Source organism: Bombina bombina, chromosome 4 (genome assembly GCF_027579735.1).
Source record: "Bombina bombina isolate aBomBom1 chromosome 4, aBomBom1.pri, whole genome shotgun sequence".
Lineage (NCBI taxonomy): Eukaryota > Metazoa > Chordata > Amphibia > Anura > Bombinatoridae > Bombina > Bombina bombina.
The window spans coordinates 664536130-664551285 of NC_069502.1; the positions used below are offsets into that span (position 1 = coordinate 664536130).

At 38.4% G+C, this 15156-nt stretch overlaps 1 protein-coding gene across 1 annotated transcript in view; it reads left to right on the plus strand.

The window, feature by feature from the left end:
- Positions 1–15156, plus strand: part of TBC1D32 (TBC1 domain family member 32) — a 695824-nt gene that overhangs the window by 197497 nt on the left and 483171 nt on the right. Inside the window, exon 12 of the mRNA XM_053710787.1 lies at positions 2928–3027. Coding sequence (XP_053566762.1) covers positions 2928–3027 — 100 coding nt within the window. The remainder of the gene's footprint in view (positions 1–2927; positions 3028–15156) is intronic.

The window sequence follows — 15156 nt, forward strand, 5'->3', positions numbered from 1 at the left end:
ACCTGGATGTTGTGCGTGCTTTAAAATTTTACCTTCAAGCAACTTAAGATTTTCATCAATCTTCTGCCCTGTTTGTTGTTTTCTCTTGAAAGCGTAAAGGTAAGAAGGCCACTTCTACTACCCTTTCCCTCTGGTTTATAAGTGTTATTCATTTAGCTAACAAAACAGCTGAACAGCAGCCTCCTGAAAGAGTTATGGCTCATTCCACTAGGGCTCTCTCCTCTTCCTGGGCTTTCAAAAAAGATTTGCAAGGCGGCAACATAGTCTTCTTTGCATACTTTTTCCAAATTCTACAAATTTGATACTTTTGCCTCAACTGAGGCTTCTTTTGGGAGAAAGGTTCTTCAAGCGGTGGTGCCTTCTGTTTAGGTCCGCCTGCCTTGTTCTCCCTCCCTTTTCATTTTGTGTCCTCTAGCTTGGGTATTGGTTCCCTCTAGTAATGGAATGAAGTTGTGGACTCTCCATGCCATAGGAAAGAAAACAAAATGTATGCTTACCTGATAAATTTCTTTCTTTCCAGGCATGGAGTGTTCACGACCCCGCCCTCTTTCAATTTTAATGCGGCAGTTTTTTGGAGTAAACCTCAGGCACCTCTATACCCTTGTGTTTCTTCCTTTTCCATTTTCCTTCGGCTGAATGACTGGGGATTATGGGTAAGGGAAGTGACAGTTAACAGCTCTGCTGGGGTGCTCTTTGCCTCCTCCTGCTGGTCAGGAGTTGAATATCCCACTAGTAATTGGAATGAAGTTGTGGACTCTCCATGTCCGTAAATAAATAAATTTATCAGGTAAGCATCAATTTTGTTTTTGCTTTTATTGCGATCTGAAAATTAAACTTTAGTAATTCAGGTAGAGCATGCAATTGTAAGACAAATTTTTAAATAAATGTTGATTATCAAATTGACTTTTTCTCTTGGCATTCTTTGTTGAGAAGCATATGCACATAATTGCAGCAGCAATGCATTACTGGGAGTTATCTGGTGAATGGTGGCTACACACATATGCTTCTGGTCATTGACTCTCCAGATCTTTTCAGCTATCTCCAAGTAGTGCATTGTTGCTCTGGAACTGACTCACAATATTATTGCTATTATTATTATTCTTTACTTATAAAGTGCCAACAGATTCTGCAGCACTGTCCATGGGTAACAAAGATAAAAGGACAGTACAATATGAGACACCAGACAAAATTTAAAAAACAAATACAGGGGGAATTGGGAGCCCGGTTCCTGTGAGAACTTACAATCTAGATGTGTAGGAGGGTGAGAAAAAGGAGGTGGGGACTGCAAAGGTGGGAATGATGTTAGTGGGGAGTTAGATTAGGGCAACTATTCCTCAAGTGGAATTCATTAGTTACTGATTTGGTGATAGGCTTCCCTGAACATGAAGGTCTTTAGGGAGCGTTTAAAGGAGGACAGGTTGGGGGAAAGTCTGACAGCTCGATGAAGTGCGTTCCAGAGGGTTGGTGCTGCACGAGAGAAGTCCTGTAGTCTAGCATGGGAGGAGGTGATGGTAGAAGATGCAAGGAGTAGATCGTTGTTGGATCTTAGGGGACGGGATGGAGTATATTTGATGAGTGAGGACAGGTGGGGGGGGGGCTGCATTGGTAAGGGCTTTGTAGGTCAGAGTGAGAATTTTAATTTAATTCTGCTGTGAATGGGGAGCCAGTGAAGGGACTCACAGAGGGGTGCAGCAGATACAGAACGTCAGGAGCGGTTGATTAGCCTAGCAGAGGCATTTAGGATGGATTGAAGGGGGGAAAGGCGGGAGAGAGGAAGGCCAGTTAGTAGGTTATTACAGTAGTCAAGCCGAGAAATTACTATGGAATGGATTAGCTGTTTAGTAGTTTCAGCACTCAGAAAAGGACGAATTTGGGAGATATTGCTTAGGTGGTTGCGAGAGGATGAAGAGAGCAATTTGATGTGGGGTATGAAGGACAGATTGGAGTCAAGTGTAACTCCTAGGCAGCAGACTTGGGGTAATATGGAGATAGTGGTGTTGCCAACAGTGATATTAAAGTTATAAACTGGAGTAGAATTAGATGGGGCAATTAGAAAAAGCTCAGTCTTGGACATGTTGATTTTTAGGTGGTTAGAGGCCATCCAGGAAGAAATGCCAGATAAGCAGTTGCTGATGTGGGAAAGGATAGAAGGATAGCGTGCAGGTGTGGATAGGTAGATCTGAGTATCATCAGCATAGAGGTGATAGTTGAAGCCATAGCTACTGATAAGTTTACCCAGTGAGGAAGTATAGATAGAGAAGAGTAGAGGGCCTAGAACAGAGCCTTGAGGTACTCCAACAGACAGAGGCAATGAAGAGGAGTTGCCGTCAGCAAATGAGACAGAAAATAACCTATTAGAGAGATAAGAGTGGATCCAGGAGAGGGCAATGTTACAGAGCCCAAGGGAGCTGAGACTTCGTAGGAGGAGGGTGTGGGCAAGAGTGTCAAAGGCAGCAGACAGGTCAAGTAAAATAAGTATAGAGTAGTGGCCATTGTTTTTAGCAGAAAGAAGATCGTTAGTAACTTTGGTGAGGGCAGTCTCAGTTGAGTGTTGGGGAAGAAAGACAGCTTGCAGGGGGTCAAGCAATGAGTTGGAGGACAGGAAGTTGGTTATGCGATCGAAAACTAGTTTTTCATGGACTTTTGAAGCTTAGCGGAAGCAGTGATATGGGACGGTAGGTTGCTGGAGAATGTGTTTAATCTGTTTGTAGGGGTTAAACCCCATAGATATTTGCGAGCATCTGTGAAATTTTATGTCCTTTTTAACTAGATTTCCCTTTCATATATTTGACTAATTCAAGCTGCTTTTGAAATTCTAATCTAAAGTCTTCTAGGGGATGGTTTTAAAAAAGAAATTATGCAAATGTGTTCCAAATAATTTAAAGGGGCATTAAATATTTGATTTCAAATCAATGTTTTCCCTATAGATTATTGCAGCTATAGAGCAATGCTTCTATTACTTTGAATCATCCCAATCAGCAGCTGAAGACCATCCTAGAACAACAATGGCTTCTTGGCAATATTCTAGTAAGTATACAGAAAAAAATGTTGATTGAGCTGAATCCAACTTTAAATGGGAAGTGTTTGGAAGTGTTAAATTTAATATAAAATTCCCTTAGCTAGAATTCTGTCTGTTCAATCAAATTATATAAATTGATATTTTTCGAAAGTATATATGATTAAAGTTCTGCCTATTTTGCAAGATATGGTTAAAAACATCCCTTATAGTAACCCATTAACACATTGCTCAAAAGTGTTTTTTTATTTTGCTATTATTTTTATGAAACATTTTATGAAGTCAAAACAAATAAAAGAAACACCCAAATTTAGTGAACTTAAAAACATCTGTGATGCATGTGGTCATTCTCAATTTGTGCCTTATCACCATATTCAAAAACATACCAGTAATACAAAACAGCCATGATAAGAAATAATTGTATCTTATCCATCTTCACTCCCAGCCAGTGCCAGGAGTACTCCCAAATCTCAGTAGCCAGTTCAGAAGTATTTTTAATGGAGCTGGTTCATAATATATTAATTGAATGGAACTACTGATTTTTCAGTATTTAGCTATATAATTTCTTATAGTAGCACACAAAGTACATTTAGCTTATTGAGTACAGAGACAAAACCTTGGAGAGGTTAGTTTAAAAATAGTATTCCAAGGAGATAACTTTTTTTTTTCTCATCTAAAAAGACGAAAGGAACCCACCCCATATTTCCTTTACTTTTTTAAAAACCACCATGCATGCAGATAGGTACCCTTCTCGCCACACAATGAAGGATCTCCCTCAACTGCCCATGACACCCTAGATGGGTGCAAATACCACCTGAAAGCAGTTTTTTCATACTTCTGTGTTCCCCGTTTCAACGTTCCTCCAGTCCTCCCAGAGTAAGTTGTTGTTGTTATTGTTCTTCTTCTTTCAAACTTCTGTAGCGCTGGGTATATAATGACAATAATTTGTGATATGATACAAAAACATTAGACTAAATAAAACTTGCACAGAAGGTGTATGGCCCAGCTCCAAAGAGCTTACAGTATACAGGGCGCAGAGACATAACGTTTGTGGTAGCTTGTCACATGGATTTCAATTCTTGCAGTAAGTCAAGGAAGTTCAAGATCTATTTTGGGTAGGATGAAAAAAAAAACAGAGGATAGATGGGAATCTTCCCTGAATAGGTGGTTTTTTAAAAAGCTATACAAGGTTGGAGACAGTCTGATGGATTGGGGTAAGAGAGTGCCAGAGGACAGGAGCAGCTCATGAGAAGTCTTGGAGGTGAGAGAGGGACGTTGTGATAAAAGGAATCAAGAGATGTAGGTCAGAGTTTGATTGAAGAGGACGGCTTGGGGATTATTTGGAGATGAGAGAGTAAATATTGTTGCGAGTAAGGCGGTTTGGTCTTGTTTTCTAGGTTAGGGTTATTACTTTGTATGCTAGCTAATGTAGAGACTGGCAGAGTGGGGTAGCTGATGTAGATCGGCGACTTATGTTGATGAGTTTAGCTGATGCATTTATGATAGATAGGATGAGGTAGAGGCAGCATTTAGAAAGGCCATTTATAAGTAGATTGCAGCAGTCAATGCTTAACAAAATGAGGGAATGAATTTGTATTTTTGTGGTTTCTTGAGTAAGGAAAGGTTGTATTCTGGAAATGTTGCGTATGTGCTCACAGGAGGATTTTGTAAGGGTTTTAATATGTGGAGTGAATGTGAGTTTAGGGTCAAGTGTGAGCTCAAGACAGTGGTCCTGGGGTGTGGTGCTAAGAATAGAGTCTTTAACTGTAAGAGAAATGTCGGGTGTTAGATGTCTCGGAGATGGGGGAAAAAATAAACTGCTCAGTTTTAGACAGATTTAGTTGGAACTAGTGCAAAGTCATCCAATGGAAAATTGCAGAGAGACCGTTGGTAATCTGAGTATAAAGGGAGAGGAGACTTCAGGAGGGATTAATCTGAGCAGTGAGTTTGTTAGTGGCCACAGGTGCAGGCAAACATAGTTGGGAGTTAGAGGTTGAAAAGAGCCTTTTGGGGTTGGATGCATGAGTTGACACGAGGGAGGAGACATAGACGTTTTTTACCAGGCTGAGGGCAGAGTTGTATGATCTGAGGATGAAGGAAATCGTTTTACTATTAACCATCATAGGATGAATATGCAATCACAAGTGAGGGTAACAAGGTAGTCCAAATGTATATTAATTGCCAGTTAGTTGTAGAATGAGTTTCTGATAAACTATGAAAACTTTCTCTCAAAGTATATGTCCTTTGTTTAAACCATCTGGTAAACATTGTGTCCCTTCAATTAGGAGGTATAAGGAACGTTTCATAAATCACTTGACATATCTCCAAAAATTAGCTGCTTTTTTGGTGAAGGGTCTTTCGCTTTACTAGATATGGAATACACCTAGGAAGTAGCCCATCGTTCGCCGCATTTACTCTTGTGTAGTGTGTAATGCCAGGTTCCTTCATCAAAGAGGATGTGTGCTCCTCCTAATCGGATCAGGATTGGTACATCTATGTCACAAGGGGAGGATCCTTCAGCTGCTGTATTGATTGTGTCAGCGAATGGGATTGAGGGTGTCCGAACGAGACGTAAATTAAACTGGCAAGAAGTTAGAGCGCCGTAGAAGCGGATAATTGCAGTACTCCAAACTGCTTTTGGACAGTCTCAAACAACAGAAAAAAGAGACTGCTTGAGTAAACGAGTAAACTTGCAATTCCTTCAGTAGTTTATTTAGTATAAACCAGAATCATAATATATGTATGTTATATGCACAAAGACCTAACAGATTTCACACATTACATCTGTGCTTCATCAGAGGTTAATGACTCTCACATTGTGACATCACTTTATATAGGCTGAACAAACTAATAAAAACATAAAGGGTTTCATAATAAGCTTAAACCCCATTAACCCTATAAGGTACTATATACAGATAATAATGAAAATATACAAAACAAATAATAATTAAAAATATATAAAGCATTATATATATATATATATATATATATATATATATATATATATATATATATATATATATATATATATATATATATATATATATATATATACACACACACATACATACAGGGGTGTGTAGACTTTTTATATCCACTGTATAAATATATATATATATAATATATATATCTATATATATATATATATCGAAAACAGGTGCACTCACTGTTACTTTGGGCATCCGCCGGGGTGCTGCGTGGAAAACATACAATGATATCAATCAACCCCAAAATGAAGGAAGAAAAGGCGCTTCACTCTCCGGTCTTTTCAAAAGTTTTAATCCAGTTCACAACATCAAACAAAAAGTCCCCAAACGTTTCGATACCTGTTGGTATCTTTGTCAATGGGTATTGTTTAAAACATCTTTGTCCCAAGAAAAGGTTCCTAATCTACCCCCAAAACCACTCACCTATAAGTACCCGTAATGTGCCTTTGTCACTTCCGGTGTATCGGAAGCCGCCCCCGTACGCGCACGTCCGGCCTCACACCGGCCACATGGCTAATTACCATAGATCAACCCACGTGATGACGCTTACGCATCTATCACACGTACCTCTTCTAGACAACGCGCATATCGGGTGGCGGAGGTTCCGATAGCATCGGACTAACTGTTCCAAGTACCATAATTATGAAAGTAAATAGCGGAGTTTCCCATACAACACACACAGAAAATATTTAAAAGAGTGTTAACACCACACTACTTGAGATCCCAAGCGGATTGTGTATATTGTTACCATTAAAGCTGCACTATCTTTAGAGTACATTACTCATCATACTCTCCATAAGACATATATTGTAATATTATAAATAGCCTAAATGATAGCATCTAAGCGCTAACATATATACACAGTAGATAAATACATAAAGTTACCTTCATTAATAACACATGTATGTTATTCATGTCTAGTGGAGTATAGTAAGAAACATTAATCAGGCCACAGCAATACACTGAACACGGAGTACCGTTATTGTGGAGACTTTGCATATATACATAATTAAGGACAAGTCCATCCTTTTAGCATAGATGACCTAGATCGACTAATCATAGACATCCCATTAGAAGAAAGACATTAAAGTCCAATTGTATATTTAGCCCCTTCGGGGCCACCGTATCAAGACGGTAGATCCAAGAGGTCTCTACCTGAATTAGTTTCGTATTTCTGTCGCCCCTCCTCCGTACATACAGGGGTGTGTAGACTTTTTATATCCACTGTATAAATATAAATATATATATATATATATATATATATATATATTCAGTAATTAATCTCCCATAAAAACATTCAACCCTATATTTCCATCAACACATTCATTGGGAAGAAAAAGTATCTACATCCATCCATGTGTACCATATAGATAACATTGTGCTCACTCTCATGGAGTTACGTTATGAGAGGGCACTGGCTGACTAAAATGAAAGTCTGTCAAAAGAACTGAAATAAGGGGGCAGTCTGCAGAGGCTTAGATACAAGGTAACCACAGAGGTCAAAAGTATAGTAATATAACCATGTTGGTTTTGCAAAGCTGGGGAATGGGTAATAAAGAGATTATCTATCTTTTTAAACAATAAAAATTCTACAGTAGATTGTCCTTTTTAAATTATTTGTTTTGTACATTTTCATTATTATTTATTATATGTATATAGTACCTTCAATTGGTTAATAGAGTTTGTTTTATTATGAAACCCTTGATGTTTTCATTGGTGTATTCAGCCTATATAAAGTTATTTCATGTTATTAGTTATATTGTAGCTATCTTAGGGTTTATTTTACAGGTAAGCATTTAGTTTTAAATAGGAATAATTTATTTAATTATAGTTATTTTATTTATATTTATTTAAATTATATTTAAGTTAGGGGGGTGTTAGGGTTAGGGTTAGACTTAGGTTTTAGGGGTTAATACATTTAATATAGTTGCGGCGACGGGGGCGGCAGATTAGGGGTTAATAAATGTAGGTAGGTAGGTAGGTGTCAGCGATGTTAGGGACGGCAGATTAGGGGTTAATAAAATGTAACTGTTTGCGAGGCGGGAGAGCGGCGGTTTAGGGGTTAATATATTTATTAAGGTGGCGGCGATTAGGGGTTAAATTTTTTATTGAAGTGTTTGCGATGTGGGGGGGGGCTCAGTTTAGGGGTTAATAGGTAGTTTATGGGTGTTAGTGTACTTTTTAGCACTTTAGTTAGTTTTATGTTACGGCGTTAGACCATAAAACTCTTAACTACTGACTTTTAAATGTGGTACGAGTCTCGACAGGAGAGGGTCTACCGCTCACTTTTTCCAAGACTCGTAATACTGGCGTTAGGAAAATCCCATTGAAAATATGGGATATTCAATTTACGTAAGTGGACTTGCGGTATGTTGGAGTCGCGGAAAAAAGTGAGCGGTACACCTGTACCTGCCAGACTCGTAATACCAGCGGGCGTTAAAAAGCAGCGTTGGGACCTCTCAACGCTGCTTTTTAAGGCTAACGCAAAACTCGTAATCTAGCAGTATGAATGGGTATTCTGAGGGCACCTAAGATTAGAGAAGGTACGTTTTAAGAGAGGATGTGTGGAAGCCAGGCTTCAAAGTGCTCAAGTAATTGTGATGTTAGGCCAGGAGGCTGATATATAACAGAAACACAGAGCTACAGGGGAGAAGAGAAAGAAAGGGAATGGGTTAAAGTAATGCAGTGCAAGGTACAGTATGGAGACAGAAGAATGCCTACTCCCCCTTGTCTGTCTCCTTGCTTGTTAGTGTGACTGAAGTGAAGGCCTCCATAGGACAGAGAGGCTACAGCAGTTGTGTTAGGAGGGACAAGTTTCTGTGAGGGCTAAAAGGTTAAGTGATCGTAAAACTAAAAGGTTGTGATTAGAACTGAGCTTGTTGCATACAGAGTGTAAACTGCATTCCACAATTTCAGGTATTAACAGAAGTGCAGTTAATGAGATTAAGAGGGTTACATGGGCAACATTTTGGAGATTTCACCAGTACAATATAATGTTAAAAAATTGCATGATTTCTTGCCATGTGGGCAAGTTTTAGATGATTGGATCCTTTTCTTGTTTATTTTTTTATTAAACTAGCCCCATTGAAGTAGCCAAGCAAGACATTTTACATATTTATCAAAAGACATATTTGCAACATTTCCCAAAATGTTGGTTAATGAAGTCAGTGGATTGAGCACTGATCCACTATATAGCAATCCATATCTATGCAAATTTTGCTAAGGACATAATGAATGAGCAATACACATGCTATTTATATTGTGTTAGATTGTGATTTATTTCCAGAACACAGACAATCGTCACTGGACCTAGTTCCAATGATTACAAAATCTCTACCCATTTAGAATACTGCATATTCAGCTGCCAATTTACTAATTTTACTAGTTTGGTCAGCGCACACATAGGGCTAGAATACAAGTGGCACAGTATTTTCTTTTTTAGTGAACACGAAAACTCCGCCATCGCATTTCCGCATTCCCCAAAAAAGTAAATGACGAAAAAAAAAATGTTGAAAAAAACCCGGACACCCATCGTGCAAAAAACATAGCACTTATAATGCACTTATATAAATCAGAAAAAATAGAACTACGGAGCCCTACAGAGGTGCACTTATCTGTGAAGAAAACAAACAGGAATGTCTATAGATGAGCTGGAGTTCAAGTTCAAGTAGATGGCAGCACTCCCAGAAACAATAGTCACAACATAAATCCTGAAAAAACAGGATAGAGAAAGAATAGTCACAACATAAATCCTGTAAAAACAGAAAAAGAGGCACCACATAAGACAGTATTGTCTGCACAAGATACATAAAAAAAGAACAGACAAATGGCAACTCACATCGGAGAAGGCACAAACAGAGCCAAACAAAGCAGGCCGGGACCTCTAAGTTGCCCGACAGACTCACTTCCAGCAGGCAGGGGCTGATCACGTGAAAGTCTTTCACCACTCAAAGGGGTTTCCCCAGCAAGACCTCAAAGACGTCCTCAATACCTGCACCAATCCACTGGGATCGCTGGAGGGTGTGTGATGGAGGGGGGCTTGCCTTCCGTGTTTCAATTACGCGCTATGATACCCACAATCACAAGGATCCTTGCTGGAAGTGAGTCTGCCGGGCGACTTAGAGGTTCCGGCCTGCTTTTTTTGGCATCGTTCATGCCTTCTCCGATGTGAGATGCCATTTGTCTGGTCTTTTTTTGTGTATTTTGTGCAGACGATACTGTCCTATGTGACTTATATAAATGTCTGTATATGTGTACATATGATTGTAAATACATATACACAAACATATAAATACATTATTATATATGTACACATATATAAACATTTCTGCAAAAGATATTCACAGCACAACTATCAGCTACAGTTTTTAGTTATAGGGCTTGAAATAAATGTGGGGATAGAGAACAAAAAAAAATACAAATAATATTATTCCCCACTGGTAAAAGGTAAGATAGTTAGTACAGAAATTATGATAAGTGAACAGTAACAATAATGTAATGTTAATACAAATAATTAGATAATGAAAAACAGATAATGAAAATAATCAAATAATGAAAAAACAGCTAATTGCAATACATCATGTGCATATAAAGATTTGTTACCGGCTCCCTCTTTTTGGACAGATAAAAAAAAATAAGTTCCAAAGATAAGTCTGTAGTTGTGTAACAGATAGTAGAAAATCCAAATATACTTGTGTCAGTATATTATCCCCAATACACATTCATGTAAATTCATACATAGTGTTATGAGTTTACATGAAGCATGTGCACAGGCATTCATGGGTTAAATGTTTTTTGTTTTAATGTTAATTAAGGTATCGGTTCCTTACACATGGTGGCTGCATAATGTTCTGTGTCTAACAGTATATTTTTATTAAAGTAAATAAATATATACATTTAAAATTATGGCAGCATAAACAGTGACTATTTCTCTTGTTAAGTGTATCCAGTCCACGGATCATCCATTACTTATGGGATATTCTCCTTCCCAACAGGAAGTTGCAAGAGGATCACCCACAGCAGAGCTGCTATATAGCTCCTCCCCTAACTGTCATACCCAGTCATTCTCTTGCAAGCCTCAACCAAGATGGAGGTCGTAAGAGGAGTGTGGTGTTTTATACCTAGTTTATTCTTCAATCAAAAGTTTGTTATTTTTAAATGGTGCCGGAGTGTACTGTCTATCTCAGGCAGTATTTAGAAGAAGAATCTGCCTGCGTTTTCTATGATCTTAGCAGAAGTAACTAAGATCCATGGCTGTTCTCACATATTCTGAGGAGTGAGGTAACTTCAGAGAGGGAATGGCGTGCAGGTTTTCCTGCAATAAGGTATGTGCAGTTAATATTTTTCTAGGGATGGAATTTGCTAGAAAATGCTGCTGATACCGAACTAATGTAAGTAAAGCCTTAAATGCAGTGATAGCTACTGGTATCAGGCTTATTAATAGAGATGCATACTCTTATAAAAATGTAATATAAAATGTTTGCTGGCATGTTTAATCGTTTTTATATGTATTTGGTGATAAAACTTATTGGGGCCTAGTTTTTTTCCACATGGCTGGCTTGAATTTTGCCTAGTAACAGTTTCCTTAGGCTTTCCACTGTTGTAATATGAGTGGGAGGGGCCTTTTTTAGTGCTTTTCTGTGCAGATAAAAATACTGACAGAGACATTCAGTTTCCCTCTGCATGATCCAGGGCATCTCTGGAGGGCTCAAAAGGCTTCAAAGTCGTTTTTGAGGGAGGTAAAAAGCCACAGTAGAGCTGTGGCAGTTGTTGTGACTGTTTGAAAAAAACAAACAAAAAAAAACAAAAAAACAAAAAATGTTTTTGTCTTTTATTATTCCATTTTGGGTATTAAGGGGTTAATCATCCATTTGCAAGTGGGTGCAATGCTCTGCTAACTTGTTACATACACTGTAAAAATTTCGTTAGTGTAACTGCCTTTTTTCACTGTTATTTCAAATTTTGACAAAATTTGTGTTTCTTAAAGGTGCAGTAACGTTTTTTATATTGCTTGTAAACTTGTTTAAAGTGTTTTCCAAACTTGCTAGTCTCATTGCTAGTCTGTTTAAACATGTCTGACACAGAGGAAACTACTTGTTCATTATGTTTGAAAGCCATGGTGGAGCCCCATAGGAGAATGTGTACTAAATGTATTGATTTCACCTTAAACAGTAAAGATCAGTCTTTAACTATAAAAGAAATATCACCAGAAGATTCTGATGAGGGGAAAGTTATGCCGACTAACTCTCTCCACGTGTCAGACCCTTCGCCTCCCGCTCAGGGGATGCACGCTAATATGGCGCCAATTACATCAGGGACGCCCATAGCGATTACCTTGCAGGACATGGCTGCAATCATGAATAATACCCTGTCAGAGGTATTATCCAGGTTGCCTGAATTAAGAGGCAAGCGCGATTGCTCTGGGGTTAGGAGAAACACAGAGCGCGCAGATGCTGTAAGGGCCATGTCTGATACTGCGTCACAATATGCAGATCATGAGGACGGAGAGCTTCAGTCTGTGGGTGACATCTCTGATTCGGGGAAACCTGATTCAGAGATTTCTAATTTTAAATTTAAGCTTGAGAACCTCCGTGTGTTGCTTGGGGAGGTATTAGCTGCTCTGAATGACTGTAACACAGTTGCAGTACCAGAGAAATTGTGTAGGCTGGATAAATACTATGCGGTATCGGTGTGTACTGATGTTTTTCCTATACCTAAAAGGCTTACAGAAATTATTAGCAAGGAGTGGGATAGACCGGGTGTGCCTTTTCTTTCATGTAATTAGCAAGAGTCCATGAGCTAGTGACGTATGAGATATACATTCCTACCAGGAGGGGCAAAGTTTCCCAAACCTCAAAATGCCTATAAATACACCCCTCACCACACCCACAATTCAGTTTTACAAACTTTGCCTCCTATGGAGGTGGTGAAGTAAGTTTGTGCTAGATTCTACGTTGATATGCGCTCCGCAGCAAGTTGGAGCCCGGTTTTCCTCTCAGCGTGCAGTGAATGTCAGAGGGATGTGAGGAGAGTATTGCCTATTTGAATGCAGTGATCTCCTTCTACGGGGTCTATTTCATAGGTTCTCTGTTATCGGTCGTAGAGATTCATCTCTTACCTCCCTTTTCAGATCGACGATATACTCTTATTTATATACCATTACCTCTGCTGATTTTCGTTTCAGTACTGGTTTGGCTTTCTACAAACATGTAGATGAGTGTCCTGGGGTAAGTAAATCTTATTTTCTGTGACACTCTAAGCTATGGTTGGGCACTTTATTTATAAAGTTCTAAATATATGTATTCAAACATTTATTTGCCTTGACTCAGGATGTTCAACATTCCTTATTTTCAGACAGTCAGTTTCATATTTGGGATAATGCATTTGAATCAATTTTTTTCTTACCTTAAAATTTGACTCTTTTTTCCCTGTGGGCTGTTAGGCTCGCGGGGGCTGAAAATGCTTCATTTTATTGCGTCATTCTTGGCGCTGACTTTTTTGGCGTAAAAAATCTTTTCTGTTTCCGGCGTCATACGTGTCGCCGGAAGTTGCGTCATTTTTTGATGTCCTTTTGCGCCAAAAATGTCGGCGTTCCGGATGTGGCGTCATTTTTGGCGCCAAAAAGCATTTAGGCGCCAAATAATGTGGGCGTCTTATTTGGCGCCAAAAAATATGGGCGTCGCTTTTGTCTCCACATTATTTCAGTCTCATTTTTTCTTTGCTTCTGGTTACTAGAAGCTTGTTTATTGGCATTTTTTTCCCATTCCTGAAACTGTCATTTAAGGAATTTGATCAATTTTGCTTTATATGTTGTTTTTTCTCTTACATATTGCAAGATGTCTCACGTTGCATCTGAGTCAGAAGATACTTCAGGAAAATCGCTGTCTAGTGCTGGAACTACCAAAGCTAAGTGTATCTGCTGTAAACTTTTGGTAGCTATTCCTCCGGCTGTTGTTTGTATTAATTGTCATGACAAACTTGTTAAAGCAGATAATATTTCCTTTAGTAATGTTCCATTGCCTGTTGCAGTTCCTTCAACATCTAAGGTGCAGAATGTTCCTGATAACATAAGAGATTTTGTTTCTGAATCCATCAAGAAGGCTATGTCTGTTATTTCTCCTTCTAGTAAACATAAAAAATCTTTTAAAACTTCTCTCTCTACAGATGAATTTTTAAATGAACATCATCATTCTGATTCTGATGACTCTTCTGGTTCAGAGGATTCTGTCTCAGAGATTGATGCTGATAAATCTTCATATTTATTTAAAATGGAATTTATTCGTTCTTCACTTAAAGAAGTACTAATTGAGGATTCTGGTCCTCTTGATACTAATTCTAAACGTTTAGATAAGGTATTTAAATCTCCTGTGGTTATTCCAGAAGTTTTTCCTGTTCCTAATGCTATTTCTGAAGTTATTTCCAGAGAATGGGATAAATTGGGTAATTCATTTACTCCTTCTAAACGTTTTAAGCAATTATATCCTGTGCCGTCTGACAGATTAGAATTTTGGGACAAAATCCCTAAAGTCGATGGGGCTATTTCTACCCTTGCTAAACGTACTACTATTCCTACGTCGGATGGTACTTCGTTTAAAGATCCTTTAGATAGGAAAATTGAATCCTTTCTAAGAAAAGCTTATCTGTGTTCAGGTAATCTTCTTAGACCTACTATATCATTGGCTGATGTTGCTGCAGCTTCAACTTTTTGGTTGGAGACTTTAGCGCAACAAGTAACAGATCATGATTCTCATAATATTATTCTTCTTCTTCAGCATGCTAATAATTTTATCTGCCATCTTTGATATTATCAGAGTTGATGTCAGGTTTATGTCTCTAGCTATTCTAGCTAGAAGAGCTTTATGGCTTAAAACTTGGAATGCTGATATGGCTTCTAAATCAACTCTACTTTCCATTTCTTTCCAGGGTAACAAATTATTTGGTTCTCAGTTGGATTCTATTATCTCAACTGTTACTGGTGGGAAAGGAACTTTTTTACCACAGGATAAAAAATCTAAGGGTAAAAACAGGGCTAATAATCGTTTTCGTTCCTTTCGTTTCAACAAAGAACAAAAGCCTGATCCTTCATCCTCAGGAGCAGTTTCAGTTTGGAAACCATCTCCAGTCTGGAATAAATCCAAGCCTTCTAGAAAGGCA